The sequence below is a fragment of the Bicyclus anynana genome, chromosome 10, assembly GCF_947172395.1.
Source record: "Bicyclus anynana chromosome 10, ilBicAnyn1.1, whole genome shotgun sequence".
Lineage (NCBI taxonomy): Eukaryota > Metazoa > Arthropoda > Insecta > Lepidoptera > Nymphalidae > Bicyclus > Bicyclus anynana.
The window spans coordinates 2,283,895-2,303,093 of record NC_069092.1 but is presented as its reverse complement, the minus strand read 5'-3'; the positions used below and the strand labels follow the sequence as shown (position 1 = coordinate 2,303,093).

At 38.1% G+C, this 19,199-nt stretch overlaps 1 protein-coding gene across 1 annotated transcript in view; it reads left to right on the top strand.

Moving 5' to 3' along the window:
* The first annotated feature begins 1,550 nt into the window (after nucleotides 1-1,550).
* Nucleotides 1,551-19,199, top strand: part of LOC112050443 (high-affinity choline transporter 1) — a 41,356-nt gene continuing 23,707 nt past the window's right edge. The window contains exons 1-5 of the mRNA XM_024088717.2: nucleotides 1,551-1,896; nucleotides 3,594-3,768; nucleotides 5,580-5,687; nucleotides 8,530-8,685; nucleotides 18,395-18,693. Of these exons, the coding sequence (XP_023944485.1) occupies nucleotides 3,603-3,768; nucleotides 5,580-5,687; nucleotides 8,530-8,685; nucleotides 18,395-18,693 (729 nt within the window). The 5' untranslated portion in view covers nucleotides 1,551-1,896; nucleotides 3,594-3,602. The remainder of the gene's footprint in view (nucleotides 1,897-3,593; nucleotides 3,769-5,579; nucleotides 5,688-8,529; nucleotides 8,686-18,394; nucleotides 18,694-19,199) is intronic.

The window sequence follows — 19,199 nt, the reverse complement described above, 5'->3', positions numbered from 1 at the left end:
AAGTGGACTCGTCAACACCTTGTACATATGTTTTCTGTGTCAACACATTGAAGTTATGGGAAATACTCCCCATCACCCTGTATATCAAATAGTTTTTAAACCTGAATCTATACACATTCATTTTTGATACAAGTTGACCCTCAAGATGTAAAAGCTTTCGACCTTTGTCATCGAGTGCTACCCTCGTGCTATTTTCGTCGTCAGACCGCGCAGCCATTGCTCGCTGTTGAGAATTTGTCAATAGAATGCGAATCGGTAACGACCCATTTTTTGCTACAAAAACAAATTAGGTAATTTTCGTTTACGTAAAACACCGGGTCACCCTTATCATTTAGGGGTATGAAAAATAGATGTTGGCTGATTCTTGGACCTACTCAATATGCCCATAAAATTAAAAATATATATTGGTCTAGCCCTTTCAGAGGAGTTTGATGTTGAGATGACAATTTGAGTTACTTTGGTATTCACTCCTCAAACGATGTATAAAAATGAGCTTGGGGTACTCTTTATCTTGTTTATATTTAGTTTAGTAGATAGGTTAATTCTTGTGTTGGAAGTCGGTTGAATTATTTTTATTACTTTTTTTGATTACTAGTAGGTACTTAAAGAAACCTTTTTATGAGTGGCATACAGGCGTTGGAAAGAATGTTGTTGGAAAGAATTCCAGATGGAAGAAGTGCATTGAGTTAAGTGGAGATTACGTGGAAAAATAAAATTTGTTTATATTATATATTGTTTTCTTGCTGAGGCCGCGAAGTTTTCAATTCATCCTCGTAAGCTAAAAGCGGGCTAACTTGTTTGGAGGAGAATGAAAATTCACACCTTTTCCTTACCTTTTCGGTTTCTACACGACATCGTAAAGGAACGCTAAATCGCTTAGTGATACGTCTTTGCCGGTAGAGTGGTAACTAGCCACGGCCAAAGCTTCCCACCAGCCAGACCTGGATGAAAAACTCAATCAGTCCAGCCGGGGATCGAACTCCTTGTAAATGCGCAGCGCACACCACTGCGATACGGAGGTCGTGGAAATTATTGATAATGGTGATGAATGATATAAACGAATCAAGGCAATAAGGGTAAGAGGCCAAACGAACGTAATTTTGGTCGCAGAAATTCACGTGTAGAAGTAATTCAGCAGAAATTAGAATAGAATATAAATCATTTATTTGTTAGCACAATACATACTACACAATAACTTAAAACGAATACATTTATATCGTAATTATAACTTAAAACTAAACTATGTATGTATAGAAAATATGTTGTGCCAAAAAAATGGACCTGACTCAGCTAAAATTTGTTGTGAGCACATCAGTACCCACAACGCTAGTATTCTGGCAGACCCGCAAATTACGCGACTGACAACTCACAAAATTGCGCTCGTGTGGTCTCACCCTTATTATGTACCATCTCTTCGTAGAGTGAAGTCTCGCTGCAAGGTATGTCAGGCGTGGGAGGTCCAACGCATGCGCAGTACCCCGGCAGAGCGACCAATGACGTCAGGACATCGATCGCTTGTGGCGGCGCTCTCCCGACTCCCGTGACCTGTCACATCTAGCACGTGCGGCCAGATGTCGACAGCACGGTTCAACGTTACGTAACGCGGTCCAGCACACTGGTTTTGATGTCTGGGGTTAGGGAAACGCGCGCTCATGTGCGGACTAAGCTTTAGGACAAGGAACAGCCCTTCGCAGAAGACCTCCCTTCGATGGGGCGATAGTTGCACCATAACTTAACTCTAGGCTATCGCGAGTGCTACAGTGTATTTAGATTATATATTTTATGATGGATTATTCTTATACAATCTGGATGTACTTATAGATTTGTATTGAGAGACGTTACGTGCGTGTGTGGGAGGGAGGCGCATATATCTTCGGAGGGCTTTTTTATTAACAAGTGAGTCTTATAAGCTACTTCGAGGTTTATCTTTAGATCGCTTGCTTTTGTATAGCGTTTGGAATGTGTGCTTAGTTAGCTTAATTGGCTTGAAACGTGAAATGTTAGCTACTGTTTGACAAAAATCAATGAGAATACCTTGTAATGATTAATGATAGATAGATGTATACAGGAATTCAACGAATATAGAAATCAATGTCTTATTAAACGTATTGGTTATCGTTTCTTTGTTGAGCGGATATTTTTCTGTATAGTGATAATGATACGTATTATTTTAATATAAAAGTTGTATTTTGATAATGTACACGAATGATTGGTAATTAACACATACCTAATAGATAGATAGGTACGTCCTACTAAAGGATTAGCTTGTTAAGCTAAGGATTAGCTTATTAAGCGTAAGTAAGCTTTTTATTAGCTTATGCATTCCATGTTAGTTAACAGAATCCTTTTTATACTATAAAATAATACTATAGTACGATTATTATTGCCAGTCAGTAAAATGACAAGTGCAACTGTCACTGAAATGTCATTTCACTAACTGGAATTATTCATCATATGTAAGATTAATTGTATGTACGATTATTATTTCCAGTCAGTAAAATGACATTCCAGTCAGTAAAATGACTAGGGCAAGTGTCACTGAAATGTCATTTTACTGACTGGAATTAATCATCTTAAGAATTAATCGTATGTACGATTATTAATTCCAGTCAGTAAAATGACAAGTGCAACTGTCACTGAAATGTCATTTTATTGACTGGAATTATTCATCATAATTAAGATTAATCGTATGTACGATTATTAATTCCAGTCAAATAAAATGACATTCCAGTCAGTAAAATGACAAGTGCAGTGTCACTGAAATGTTATTTTACTGACTGGAATTAATAATCGTACTATTCACAGATTTTGATGATATTTTTAACATATAACCATAGAATACATAATACAAGTAACATTACATAATTTAACAAAAACAGCCACTCAATTTATTTTGCTAGATTACATCATGGATACTTAAAGTTTCGTTACTTGTGAATTATTTTTTTTTTTTTATTTTTAACTGACTTCAAAAAAAGGAGGAGGCTCTGAATTCGACGACTTTAGGTTTCTTTTACCTCATAACTTCGTCATTTATAAACCAATTTTGAAAATTATTTTTTTGTTTGAAAGAGTAGGTATACCTCCACATTGGTCCCATGAAAATCGGTTTAATTTTCATGAAAATCGGTTTAGTAATTTTGTTTTAAAATCAAAGTAACTGAAATACGTCTTTGAAGTCGGTTCCATTTTTACGTTAAAAAGATTAGTTTTATTTATTGTAGGTATGGTATTTTTTAATTAATAATTATTTAAGGAAATTTAAAAACCAATAACCATTTTGCTTCAATTTAAATTATTTGTCGATATTAGATTGTCCGTTATTGAACTTTTTTAATAGGTAAGTAATACTCCAGGACATATCTTTTTTAAATAAAGAATATTGGCCTTGCTGTTTAAATATGATAATAATCTGGTGCGCAGAAATCGAACCCAGGACCCCTCAAGTATACTGTAGAGGTACTTAGGGCGGCTATAAAACTGACGCTATAATTAGGCTGTTATTATAAGCAGAAAACATTTCAACTATTGTTAACCGACTTCCAAAAAGGATGTTTCTATGTTTGACTGTATGTTTCTTCTTTTGTTACCAGACCATCAAGATGATCAACATAGCGGGAGTGATCTCCATCATCCTTTTCTACGTGCTCATCCTAGCGGTGGGGATATGGGCTGGACGGAAGAAGCCAGCGGGAAATGATTCTGAGGAAGAGGTGATGCTGGCAGGCAGGTCTATCGGACTCTTCGTGGGGATATTCACGATGACTGGTAAGACCTATGAAGAAATTTCTTTGATATTCATGCTTGGTACAGATCTCCTCTTTTATAAGGGAATAGCGGTCGCCCGCGACTTCGTCCGCGTTTAAATCGATGTCAACTTTCAACCCCTATTTCACATCCTTCTATTTATATTTTTTTAAATTTCTATAACGTATACCTAATAAATAGTCGACTAATAGTAATCTAAGCCTACCTTACCCTACTCCTACCTTACCCCTACCCTACCCTACCCTACCCCTACCTTACCTCTACCCTACGTCTACCCCTACTTTTACCCTACCCTACCCCTACTCCTACCCTACCCTACCCCTACACCTTGCCACCCTTACCCCACCCTACCCCTACCCTTCCCTATCTTCAATCAATCAATCAATTCATTCAATCAATCTTGCTTTGAAGGTTTTTTGTTTCAATTATAGGTAAGTGTCCGGAAACACAAACGCTGGAAGGTCCGGTGTTCAAGTTATAGGTCGGACTATAAACTGAGCTTTTCCTTCCCCAAAGAAATTATTAGCCCAAAATTGGGAAGTAGGTGGTGTTATATCCCCATGGCTTGAGAATCTTTAAGGAGGAGAGTACTTTAAGTTGATGGATAAAACTTAATTTTGCCTTCTTAATGAACAATTTTTCCATCAAAGGTGACTAACATAAATCTAGCCACTGCTGGGACAAAATCATTCATTCAGAGATTTTAACATTCGAGAAAAAATTCAAATTTTAGGGCGTTAGTACTCGTACTATATTGTCAGTGAGGCAGGTAGGTACTTCGAAGATTGATCGCATTTGTTTGTTCAGTATTATGTTTGTTCTACCATGTCTATAGCGTTGAAGGCTGTGTGGATGTTAAGTAATTACTTTTTTATTTAGACGACGAGTTAGCCCTTGAGTACGATGCCACCTGATGTTAAGTGACAATGCAGCCTGAGATGGTAGCGGGCTAACTGGAAGAGATACCAATGTTTTCCTTTAGCTCAAACAGTTTCTACGCGGTATCAAGGCGCCATCACACTGCAATTCGCTTGACGTTTTTGTCATTAAGTTGTTAACTATATCATCACCAACTATATCCTCTATATCCAAGACTCAGAGCAACGCAGAAAATATAAATCCTAAATTACCTAACTCGAGCTTCAAATCAGAACCTTCTTTTCTTGTCCTGTGTGATAGTATCAGACTAATTACCTTCTATTGGACTTGTATCGCACTCTAATTCACCAATAAGATTATTGTCTGTCGCTTTTTGAGGAGGACGAGGTAAACTCACACATAGAAAACATTTAATACCAATAAATATATCCTATGTCCTTACACACCTGTAAATTTTAAATCGTAATACACACACGTGTAATTTTAATATAATAAAACATTTTTTACGGCCTCCGTTGCGCTGTGGTATGCACGGTGGATTAACAAGACGGAGGTCCTGGGTTGGATCCCCGGCTGGGCTGATTAAGGTTTTCTTAATTGGTCCAGGTCTGGCTGGTGGGAGGCTTCGGCCGTGGCTAGTTACCACCCTATCGGCAAAGACGTACCGCCAAGCGATTTAGCGTTCCGGTACGATGCCGTGTAGAAACCGAAAGTAGTGTGGATTTTCATTAGATTGCATCATCACTTATCATAAGGTGAGATTTAGTCAAGAGCTAACTAGTAAAGAATAAAAAAAATCATCGATTTTATAGACGCAGTCTGAATGAACACGTTAGATCATGATCATATAGTATTGACAGAGGGGTAACCTCTAGCGAGGCAGGTCTTATAGAAAGTAAATGGTCTGAGGTGACAGTGTCTGTTTGTTCCAGCGACGTGGGTGGGCGGTGGCTACATCAACGGCACCGCGGAAGCGATCTACACCTCCGGGCTGGTGTGGTGTCAGGCGCCCTTCGGATATGCTCTATCTCTTGTGTTTGGTGAGTACGCAGAAAAAAAAGTTAGTTAGACACGGGCATAAGTTACTTATTATTTGACGGCCGCGTGGCGCAGTGGGGAGTGACCCTGCTTTCTGCATCCACGGCCGTGGGTTCGATTCCCACAACTGGAAAATATTTGTGTGATGAGCATGGGTGTTTTCCAGTGTCTGTGTGTATTTATACATTATATAAGTATTTATATGTAGTATATAATTGTATATTAATATTATAATATCAACTATCTTAGCACCCATAACACAAGCTACTCTGTATGCTTACTTTGGGGCTAGATAGTGATGTGTATTGTTTAAGTATATTTATAGTATATTTATTATTTCTGCATATCGACTCCAAAGAGTAAAAAAATCTTTTATAGGTTTGGGTGTACTCTTCTATAACAAGACTGTGATGGACCTGCCAATGCATAGCTTTAAGCAATGTGTTAAAACATTTTCTTAGTCGAGGTTACTACAACATTGATGAGTTCCTTAAAGATAAAAGCGCTTGGAGGATCAGCTTCCACAAAAAGTAAAACTAAAGAAATTGTAATGTTATCATCAATTATTGTAAATTATAATACTCTATGATAAAAAGAGCAACTGTTGAGTTTCTTGATCTACGCGGATGAATTCGTGGCGTTCGTAGAAAGGCTGATTTAGTTGAGTAAACAAAGCCTTATAATATGAAATGAATATAAATGAAGGTGAAACAAGTCTACTTCACCAGCCCGAAGTCGAGAGGCGCTTGACATATATTTGGACTATAACGAGGTCTCCTTAACTGCCACCTCACTAACTATTACAACTCTCTTCCCACTAACCGTAATATCGTCATTTTAGGTTACTCACTAAGTATTGTACTTGGTTTAAATTAATTGAAATCCATGTGAATTTTAAGTAAGCGCTTAGGAAGCTAAATGTTAAGTGCGTTCAGTGGCCTTGAGGTTTGGACGCCTACTCGTAATGTTAGCCACTGACGATCAAGTAAGCTGACGTGCCAGCGGCGCTAACGGCTTGACAGCCGATAAAATTAATCGTATGTTGGTCGCGATAGGCTTATCAGGACTATTATGGAATGGTGAGTGGCTAGCATTAAACTATCACGGTCCAGATAATAATCAATATCCTAATAGTGATTTTTATAAAACCAAACATTATCAGCCTGAGTTTGCAAATCCACATAGGAGCAGCATGGAGGACACATAATTCTGCAGTAGGTATTTAAAATTTACATAAAAATAAATTTGGCGTTGGTATGTTTTTTTATTTGGAGATATTTTGTTGCACATCAACATCAATCAACAGCCTGTATAAGTCCACTGCTGGACATGGGCCTTTCCGCCACACACGATCCTCCGCCTTCCTCATCCAGCCACTTCCCACTACATTCTTGATATCTTCGGACCATCTAGCTGGAGGGCGTCCTACACTGCACTTGCTGGTACGTGGTCTCCACTCCAGAACACGTCTGCCCCAGCGGTCATCTGTTCTGCGACAGATATGGTCCGCCCACTGCCTCTTCAGTTTGCTAATCCTTCGGACTACATCGATTAATTTCGTCCTCCTACGGATTTCCCCGTCCCGAATTTTGTCCTTCAGAGAGACTTCTAACATAGCCCGCTCCATAGCTCATCGCTTTTATTGCATAATCATGTATATTCCTGATTAGATTAATTTAGGTCGTTCTGACTGTAATTCGCAGTTATCTGTTAATCTAATGTATTCCTTAAAAAACAAAATTGACCCGAAAGAGATTAATCTCTGAAACACAGTGCAACCACACTGCATGCACAAAAATGTTACGTTTGTGGTGAAATCCGTTTTTACCGCACCAATAAGCCCCAAATGATAAACGCCGGAAATAGCTTTCGGATAACGATCACTAATTTTGGAAATCTCGTGAAAATCGTATTATTTCGTTTGACGTTGGTGTTATATGGATTTCAGATTAGAGTACACATGAAACACGACCGCAAATGTAGATGTATACATACTGAGACTGCGGTCGGTTTGTTTGTAGTTATGTACGAGCTTTTCCAATGATTAGATGATTAATGTTGATTAATTGGAGTATTGAATACAAAACATTATTTTTTCAAATGAATGCCTACTAGCATATACCCTGCAGTTTCATCCACGTAATACCTATTACGAAGTAATGTTATCTAGATATTATAAAGAAATTTATTTAATAAAAAAAATCAACCGACTTTAAAAACATAAAACGTACCGATTAAACTAAAAAGCGAAAATCAACATCGTATTATGTTCTATCTACTGATCAGTTTGAAGACGCTAACCCGATGAGGTATTCATTCAAGCCACCGGTTTAGCATCGCCTTCAAACTGATCAGTAGGTAGTTGATTTTCGATGATTTTTGAAAGTTCCCCACGATTTCTCCAGGATCCCATCATCAGATCCTTACATGATGAAAATGGGACCACTTCAGGAGTATACCCTTTTGAACACAAAAAGAATTATTCAAATCGGTAAAGGCGAGTTCGAGTAATCATAACATATATACAAAAAAAGAAAAAAAAACATAGCCTCGAATGGATAACCACCTCTTTTTTTTGAAGTCGGTTAAAAAGATTTTAATGTTTGTTTGTTTGCATTGAATTGAATTTACCACTAGAAAGTCACGTTATTTCTGAGTGTCGCAGGCTATATTATATTTCAGTATTTTTACGAGAAAGGGAATTATGCGGGCGGAACTGTGGGGCGTTTTTCATATGATTGAACAGGCTGTATGGCTGCCGATCTTTGTTCGTCACGTGAGGCCAAATTTAATTAAAAAAAAAAATGTTTGCCAACATAATAAGCTTGCTGTTATTGCCAACAGGGGGCATATTCTTTGCCAACCCGATGCGCAAGCAGGGCTACGTGACGATGCTGGACCCGCTGCAGGACTCGTTCGGCAGCCGCATGGGCGGATTGCTGTTCCTGCCCGCCCTCTGCGGAGAGGTGTTCTGGGCGGCCGGCATCTTGGCGGCACTTGGTGAGTTTACCTACTTAATAATAGCTGTTCTTGTTCTTGACAACTGCCATCCGTCGGGAGTATATGCGACGAGTTGGCGGCCAGAGCACCAGCGCACGAAATAACATCTTTAAATCGTCGTCGACGTCGCCGTCGTCGTCGTCTGCGGGGGACGTGACACTCGTGCGGACGACTCAAAGGGATGTCACCACACGGCGACGGTAACACCAACAACAACAGCAACAACACCAGCAGGACGTCGATGAGATACCACTACCGGAGAGCTTGGATCAAGAGGGGCTGCGGGCTCCTGTGAGTGCTCCCGCTACCGGTGGTGTAGTGCGTCGCATGAGATGGTCTCGTCCACTCAATGAGAGCGTCATGCGTGCGGACTATGGGGCGACAGAGAGGGACTAACCTTGCTGCGTACCGGTCAAGGATGTTGTCTATGTTTCAGACTCTTGAGCCAACAGTGACCGTGACTGCGCAGCGACTATCGGATCAGGCAGTTCTTGTTATCTATATATATATATTCTTATTATTCCTTTATTACTAAAACTGTGAACCAAGTTTGGATCGTGTTGCGTCGCAAGAACCAGATTATGATTAGGGGTATGGGTATGGGTTCGAAACTAGTCGGGCATACTCCGACGTTGTATCACGTGAGATTGGCATGGTTTTTTGTAGCTGATTGTATGCATTTTTTGAAGTAACAAGATCTGGTATTTTTACAATTGGCAAATAAAGTAATTTGAATTTTGAATTTGAGTTTTAGCCGCGTTTCGTAATAAATTGTTATGAATAACACTCATCATTATTAAGCCATATTCGGCTCACTGCTGAGCTCTGGTCTCTTCTCAGAATGAGAGGGTATAGGCCAAATAGTCCACGCTGGCCCAATTAATTGGCAGATTTCACACACGCATAACAAAGTTTATATAAGTACATTATAATATTATATTCGTATTGTTATTCGCGTATTTCTTTACACAATTCCCAAATAAATAATATATATTATGTCTGGCTAAACTTAAGATTATTATACAAAACATATTGAATATAAAAAAGAGAATATTTCCAAGACATTTCCTTAGGAAATCCAATTTTAAGGCGTCACGAATAAAAAGCGTGTCAGGTCTCCCTAGATCCTACTCCCTGTGACTCCCTGTCACTCCCTGTGACTCCCTACATTTCGCTAAGCGACAGAAATTGGAACTACCGAGTGCCTATCACGTGTCAAATATATTTCTCAGAGTTTGTAACCGCCAGTCAAGCGAATTTTCCGTTCGAAGTTTATCAAAACGTACGAAGAAAATGTTTGGGTATTTTCTTTTTACTTCATTTGTATTTTGAGAAAATTTTGATTGTGTATATTTTATATTCCATTATTATTATATTTAATACAAGCTGACGCTCGCGACTTCGCTCGCGAGAAACTATGGCCTTTGTTACTTCAGAGAATTCCGCGACTTTCAACAATTATCGTTATTGCAATCAATTTACACAAAACTTTAACAAGTTATATACTGGAACCTTCCTCGAACTCTATTAGTAACACTTTAGTAGTAAAAAAATGCATGAAAATCCGTTTAGTACTTTTAGGGCTCATCACGAACAGATCTTAAGAAGTGGTGATAATTTTTATTTTACATTTAGATTATTTTTTTATAAATATTGTTCTCGTTATGAAGCAGCTTAAAAGCCTTCTTTTCATAGAGTGACTTTAAGCTGCTCCAATGTTGGTGGACTTTTGCTTTGTTTTTGAGTTGGGGTGCTAGTGTTAAACTCTGTAACGACCACTATAATTATTTTTGTTTCTTTTTTTTAAATACAAGTTAGTTGACTGCGATATCATCTGATGTTAAGTGACGATACAGTGTAAGATGGAAGCGGGCTAACTTGGAAGACGTAAAAGTTTATTCTACCCAAACTTCTGACGGTTTATACGCGGCATTTTGACGGCCTCCGTGGCGCAGTGGTATGCGCGGTGGATTTACAAGACGGAGGTCCTGGGTTCGATCCCCGGTTGGGCAGATTGAGAATTTCTTAATTTGTCCAAGTCTGGCTGGTGGGAGGCTTCGGCTGTGGCTAGTTACCACCCTACTGGCAAAGACGTACCGCCAAGCGATTTAGCGTTCCGGTACGATGCCGTGTAGAAACCGAAAGGGGTTTGGATTTTCATCCTCCTCTTAACAAGTTAGCCCGCTTCCATCTTAGATTGCATCATCACTTACCATCAGGTGAGATTGTAGTCAAGGGCTAACTTATAAAGAATAAAAAAAGAGGCATCGTACCGGAATGCTAAATTGCTTGGCGGTTCGTCTTTGCCGGTAGGATGGTAACTAGCCACGGTAATGATCATGACTAGGTTCGGCCGATCGAGCTTTCCAAGGCATGACAGTGTACCTACACCAACTTCCCAACTCCAGGCTAAGCTTCCCAATTTCCTACTGAGAATTTCTCAGAACTAAGCAAAAGTCTTTTTTCTTCTATTCACCGAAGCCTCAGAGAGTAACGTTTTGGTTCAACGAGCAGATGAAACATAAGGCTTTTCAATAATATTAAGCTTATAAGAGGTTAATAGCTCTACGGTAGAGACCGAAATCAATCTCAAAATCTCTCGGGTTCGTTCCCCGCTGGACTATTTTCTTTTTTTTATTATTTATTTATTCTTTACAAGTTAGCCCTTGACTACAATCTCACCTGATGGTAAGCGATGACGCAATCTAAGATGGAAGCAGGATAACTTGTTAGGACCATTGCAGCATCTGCATGAACTGGTTGTTCTAACACAATTTTTCGATTTTCTTTATGTCGATATTTAAAAGATATTCAAAATTAAAAATAAAAGTAATAACTGCTTCAGAGCATAATTGAATCTTTATAAATAATCACCGATACATAATTACTAGCTCAGTAAAACATATTACTTATATTATTTACTTTCTCGCTTTTCTAAGAGCCGGGTGGCAGAAACCAAGGGAGTGGAATAAAATATTCACTAGCTGTTAGTGGAGCGAACTCCACGGCTGAGCCACTCTAAATTTGACTATTAAATTTGCAGCATTTGCTTTTAGAACTGTCTCCCCGACCTCGAGCTATTGATGCTAAATCTGTTGTAGAAAGAAAGAAAGAAAATTTGTTTATTTGACACACACATAATACACAGAAAAGAGATAAAAAGATATAAAAAAAAAATAAAAGAATGATATATGTCGTACCAAAATGTCGTAAAATTATGTATATTCAAGTCCAAGCTAGTTAGTATAAATCTATACGTATAATAAGTCTGTAGAGAGGTCAATTCTGTACATGAAATATATTTCCAAAATAAATATCACTAAATTAGTGATCGATACTGATGCCAAAAATGCAATCAGTAAAATTTTTGTCTGTTGAAGTCATGTTCGTTATAAAAACAAAAACTACTCAACGGATTTTAACGAAACTTGGTATAATTATTCTTCATACTCCTGGGCAGATTAAGAGTGTGCAATATATAATTTGGTGGTTACAAATGGTTCTGGATCTCAGATTCTGCCTGATATTTGGGTAAATGATATTTCAAAGTGTTAGCTTCGTTATGACTATACAAAATACACAATTTTTAAAACTTTTCTCGATATATTTTTTTGAAAAATACATGTTTTGCTCACATTTTGCTTTCAATCTCAGGAAAAGCAAACTTATTTTCTTAAATTTTTGTTTTGTATAGAAAATTAGGTATATATCTTGAACATGGCCATTTTGTTTTTCGTTATGTTGTTTAATTTACTTGCAATTAGGTAAAAATGGTTTTGGCGCTCACGTCATAAAATTTGCGTCGCGCGTCAATCGCTCCGTGCTTTTCACTCACGTGAAAGTCATAATTCGGCGTCTCGTTTGCGCTTCGAATTTTATCCATATAAAGCGCGCTCTTAAAGTATACTTTTCATAATGCTACGATTAATAGGAACAGAGCAGTTGGGAAAACGGGAGAAAACACTTTATTTTTGCAGCGATACTATTGTAAGGGCTGGATTAAAGAGGTTTAAAGGCGGACGTCCGCTAGTAAATAATAAAAGAAAAATGTGGGCAATTCCGTTTTTAAAACGGCTACAAACCGGATGTATTTGAGATTTGATTCGGTAAATATCACACACGAATGCCACAGTTCCGGCACAATCCGCGCAATCTGGGAGATTTGGCAAACTCGTCCCAAATGCAGGTTGGCTGTATCGTGAATAATAAATAAAATTTATTTTAGGAAGAACAATATGAATATCTACCTACCGATTCCAGCCGGGTTACCTTTTAAAAATCTATACATAGTTATATACAGATTTTGTATGTATTTCCTTTTCTTTTGGAAGGATTACCTTCGTCTAAATTCCATCCTTCGCCACTGCTACCTACTATACCATATTTTTATTTTTCGAGTGTGTGGCTATAACCTCTGTCTTCGATTCGGGGTAGGTTTGAAACCTCCAAATTTTCAGTTATGTGCATTTTAAGACATTTAACTTGTCTCAAACGGTGAAGGAAAAACATCGTGAGGAAATGTGCATCTGAAAATCCGCATTCTGAGAGGAGGATTAAGAAATTAAATATCACGTGTCTCAATCGGTGAAGGAAAACATCGTGAGGAAACCTGCATACCAGAGAATTATCTTCATTCTCTGCGTGTGTGAAGTCTGCCAATCCGCATTGGGCCAGCGTGGTGGACTATTGGCCTAACCCCTCTCATTCTGAGAGGAGACTCGAGCTCAGCAGTGAGCCGAATATGGGTTGATGACGACGAGAGGAGGATCGTGCTTAACAGTGAGCCGAATATAACCTATATTTTTTTAATTTAACCGAATTTAACCTAAGTTGACAACCTGGATCGATTTTAATGCGGTTTTTGATACTAAACCTACGCTGATAAACTAAATAAATACGCTGAAGAAATTTATCAATATACTCGTAAGACATTCAAGTCGTTAAAGTAATGAAATTATTGACTGATGGGGGTTTCCCAAATTTTCAATTATAAATTGTAAAAAAGGCGAAGTAGAAAATCTATACTAAATTATGAAGCTGAAGAGTTCGTTTTTTTGTTTATTTGATTGAACGCGCTAATCTCAGGAACTACTGGTCTGATTTGAAAAATTCTTTCAGTGATACATAGTCCACTTATCGAGGAAGGCTATAGGCTATATATTATTCCCGTATTCCTACAGGAACGCGAACCACGCGAGTGAAACCGCGCGGCGTCAGCTAGTAAAAAGATAAAAATAAAAATAACAAAGCAGGGTTTAAAAATAAATTACCCACAATTTATACGCGAAAGGTACGTCACGAAAGGTTTCGTTAGCCATTAAACAACGGTCGGTCAACGGACCTCAGTATGGCGATAAAAGCTATAATTTACAGGAATAAGCTAAAATTGTAACATTTATTGTCTAACTAGCGGACCCGGTCTAGCTTCGCTTTGACTTATGTTCACTTCTTCCCTATCCCTACCCTACACTACCCTACCCTACCCCTACCCTACCCTACTCTACTCCTACCCTAACCCTACCCTACTCCTGCTCTACCCCTAGCTTACTACCTAGAAATTAAATATCACGTGTCTCTAACGGTGAAGGAAAATATCGCGAGGGAACCTGCATATCAGAGAATTTTCTTAATTCTCTGCGTGTGTGTAGTCTGCTAATCCGCATTTAGCCAGCGTGGTGGACTGTGGGCCTAACCCCTCTAATTCTGAGAGGAGACACGAGTTCAGCAGTGAGCTGAATATGGGTTGATAATGAAACGAATGTTAGTCCATATATCTCAATATTTGTATATTAAAAGGTCCCACTTGTTCAAACGACACACTATGGGTACTGTGGTACTACGGTGGATGTTGGGTGAATGTTAATGAGTACATTCCCGGGCGAGGGTCAAGCTTGTTACACGCCCGCGGTTACGGTACTCGTGTAAAGGGTTGCTGTAACTTTTAAAATAATGTCCCTTACTACGAGCTTTTCATTATTTTCGAGTTCGTGAAATCTATACTAATTAGTAGCGGATGCCCGCGTCAGCGCCGGCCCGAAGTAAATTTTAGAATGGAGCGAGATCCGATTATGGCATCTGTCCAGTTTGCTCCAGGCTCCTAATAATAATTATATGTGCCAATTGTGAGTCCAAAGTAAGTATGGAACGCGAAGATCTCGACCATACTCTGCAGTGACCAATTGAAAATATAGGCACAATACCGTTTACGATCGACTAGGATTTAAAAAGTAGGTAATAGAATATCGATAACTTCTAAAATCATACTCCCGGACACCGGATGGCTAAGTGATGGCGCCCGCGCACTCAAAATAAAGACAATTGAAATAAAAGGAATTTTTTTTTATTTTTCTTTCCCATTTAGGCGCTCTCTAGGATTTGGCGCCTGGAGCGACCGCTCCGTTCGCCGTATGGACGGGCCGGCCCTGGCCCGCGTCTTCATCCGCGTGGAATTCAGTTTTACACAAATCCCGCGGGAACCATGGATGTGTTAATTCAGAGTAAAATCTTTTTCATTTCTCATACTCGGAAAGTAGTATTGTTTTGATCTGAGTATTGGGTTGAAAATGCTGCTTCCCTCAATGAGGAGGGAAAATCTCATTAAAATTACTTCCCATGAATTTTAAAATTAGAACTGCTGTGAAGACTTCTATTTTTTTTTTAATTTGTCCCCAACAAGATTCGGGGACATGCAAAGATCGACAGAAGTTTAAAAAGTCAACATAAATTTTCCGAATACTAAAAACGCCGAAACAACTGAACCGAGTAGATTGTTCGATTTGCTTGAATCTCGGATCGACGTTTGAGATTCTCACCCGCGGTTATTTCAGAAGTCGGTTAATAATTCATTCTCGAATTCGAGTTACCTGAGTAGGTGCAAGGGGAGGTCGGGGAGACGTGAGGTGGAAACGGCGGGGCTACATTCATACGTCAATACATCCACACCCCCCCGCGCCCCGCCCGCCGCGGCTACAACGTAACCAATGTTACGGTAATGTTTGCGCTATTTCAACAACTCAATGGCGCAATTATTTAGCAGAACATTAATGATCAGTGACGTTGTTGTTTGTTAGTAACTTTTTCTAAATAACTACAGCCTTCCTTGATGAGTACTGTTTACAAACAAATAAATTAGAATTGGAGGTAGAATACGCATATCATTTCATGACTTATTTATTTTAAATTATGTATGGTTTGTTTATAAAATGTAATATAAAATATATTAACCATATCTAATTGTTCTAAGTTTATTAATCAAATTTATTTTTATTAATTTAAGAACAAATTAATTATAATTATTATTAGGTGTGTAATGACTAGTGATTTTAGATTTATACCCTCATATCTAATTTGTTTGTTGATAAACAGTACTCATCAAGAAAGACTGTGGTATAGGTGTAGGTACTTTTACTATTATTTTACTAAATGACATGTTATTGTTACGTTAATGTTAGAGCTGTTTTATCCACTCAATGGCGTAATTATTTAGCAGAACAACATCCATCATTAATGTCGGCGTTGTTGTTTAATAACAAACCTTTTTTGACGTGCCAATGTCTTATAATTAGATGGAGCTTGCATACTCGAAAAAAGATGACGTCATGCGTTCCCACGCTCTAGGGTTGTTAACTTTTTTACAAGAAATAAAATATATCTCGTTTTAGGGTTGCCAACTTTTATTACAAGAAATTGTATATATTTTGGTCTATGAACAATATATTAGAAAAACGACCATTCATTTGAAAAATGCAACCATTCCATCAGTATTTTTGACGTTGTCACGTTCAACTATCATCAGTAAACCGTCTTTACAGACAACCGATTTTTTTATACTACCACTTTTGTTCTATTCAATGATAAGTTAGTGTTACGTTAATGTTAGCGCTGTTTTAACAACTCGTGGTCGTAATTATTTAGTAGAACAACTATGATCAAGTGCTTTGTTGTTTGTTAGTAACTTTTTATATTCTATTACTTATATTTTAGTCAATGACAGAAGAATGTTATGAATGAATGTTAGCGCGCTTTAGCAACTCAATGACGTAGTTATTTTGTAGAACAACAATTAACAAAAGCGTTGTTGTTCATAAATAGCTTTAGAATTGCTTTTTTAACCTTCTTACTTACTAGTTCATGGTACTTCATTAACCTAATTGCTATCTATACACGTCTTCTGGACTGAACTTTTTTTTCTCTTCAGTTTTATGTTTTATGCAGTCAGGTTTTTCATTTTTAATTATTTTTTATTTATTTCAGAAACGTTGAATATTAGGAAAATGAGTAACAACAATTGTAGTGGATGATTATTGTGTGATGTAAAATTTTGGCGTGAAGTATATATATTTTTATAAAATACTAATTTGCTAAAATACCTGAACAAAACTCTGTTTGCGATTTTTTAAACATGAGATCGATTTTTTACAATATCATGATGCCGCTAATTTTATCATGTGTATTTTCAGTTGGGAATTTAAGCATGAGTTAATGTATACATTGGCTGGAGTATATTACCTACTTAAACTTAATAAATATACAGTTTAGTGATACGATTTCTTTTATTCTGGTCACGTTTCTAGTTTTGCCAATCCTTATACATTTTGTTATTGGATTTTATGATTGGAAAAGTAATGGTATTATTTAGTCTGGTCAAAATAGATATTTCAAGTAACGAAAATTCTCTTTGAGCTGAATTTTGGTAGACACCTTAGTTGTATTTCAAGAGTTACTTACTTACGGCCGTTTTCAATAACCTATCTATCCGCCATTTCGCTTACTAAAGTTAAGAAAATCTATCTTTCTGTTTTTATCTGCTTTTCAATAACCTACTGACAGATAGTTTGACTATGTAAAGATAGTTTGACTGTTACTGATAATCGGGGATAACTATCTATCCGTAATCTTGGGTAAGCTACTTTAACTGTTCAAACACTTAATTCGCGGGTAACATTCATTGTTCTATAATTCGTTTAAGAAATAAGAGCCGTGATAGCCCAGTGGAAATGACCTCTGCCTTTGATTCGGAGGATGCAGGTTCGAATCTGGGTAGGGGCATGCATCTCCAACTTTTTAGTTATTACATATCACGTGTCTCAAACGGTGAAGGAAAAACATCGTGAGGAAACCTGTATACCTGAGAATTTTCTAAATTCTCTTCGTATGTGAAGTCTGCCAATCCGCATTGGGCTAGCGTGGTGGACTATTAGCCTAACCCCTCTCATTGTGACAGGACACTCGTGCTAAACAGAGAGCCGAATATGGGATGATAATGATGATAGTTCGTAGTAATGTAGGGGCAATTTCTAGATCTAATATACCGATTTTGAAGCTACGTTATTTGTCATCAAATCAAAATCATATGCTATATTTTATCCTCGTATTCTTACGGGAACGGGAACAATGAGGATGAAACCGCGGAGCGTCGGTTAGTTTTATTTATTCGGTCATTATGATGTGTTTTTGTAAGGATTAACCTGGCTGAGTTTGTTATGGGCTTCTAGGACCAAGGCGCGTTTGGAACCCTCATAACTTTAATTTTAAATTTTCGAATATTTATTATCACCATTATCTTAAGTTTAATATTATTACCTGACGTTTCGAAAGAGCTTGTAAACTAAGCCTATTTGAAATAAATGAATTTTGACATTGACTTTGACTTTGTACCTAGTGTTCAAACTTTAAAAACCTATCTCTATCTATCTCTTATTGTCCTCAGGTGCCACCCTCGCCGTGATCATTGACATGGACCACCGAACCTCGGTCATCTTCAGCGCGTGCGTGGCAGTCTTCTACACCCTGTTCGGAGGCCTCTACTCCGTCGCCTACACTGACGTCATCCAGCTGTTCTGCATCTTCATAGGTCTATGGATGTGTATACCGTTCGCGTGGGCGAATGATCACGTGAAGCCGCTGAGCTCCATGGAGGTGGACTGGATTGGGACGGTGGACTCGGACTATTATTGGTTTTATATTGATTATGGGCTCCTGCTGATCTTTGGAGGGATACCTTGGCAGGTAATTTCTTTTTGTGATCTTTTTTATGTAGTATTGGCTTACGCTTGATCACAATCAAGCCTGGTGGAAAGCAATGATGAGGTCTAAGATGAAACGCGCTTACCTAGAAGATGCCTATTCACTCTTTCCTTGAAGGTGCACAAATTATACGTGTCAGGAAACAAAGACGCCGGAAGGGCATTCCATATTTTAGCAGTTCGTTCAACGTTCCTAGTTGACGCAAAACGTTTCGTGCGGGTTGACTGGACGTCGTCAACAAAAGGATGTAAAGGAAGTTCTTGTAATATAACTTGCGACTTGTGGACGTCTGCGACTACGTTTGCGTTGAACTCTGTTTTTCAAAAGCTGGAAACCACGAATTTTTCAGTATAAAAGTCTGTGTGTTAATCCAGGTGATAATCTCCATTCCAAACTTCAGCCTTCGGTTCAGTCGTTACAGCCGTATGGAGTAATAAACAAAGGTAGAAACTTAGACAATGCACACTTAAATACACACTTATACATTA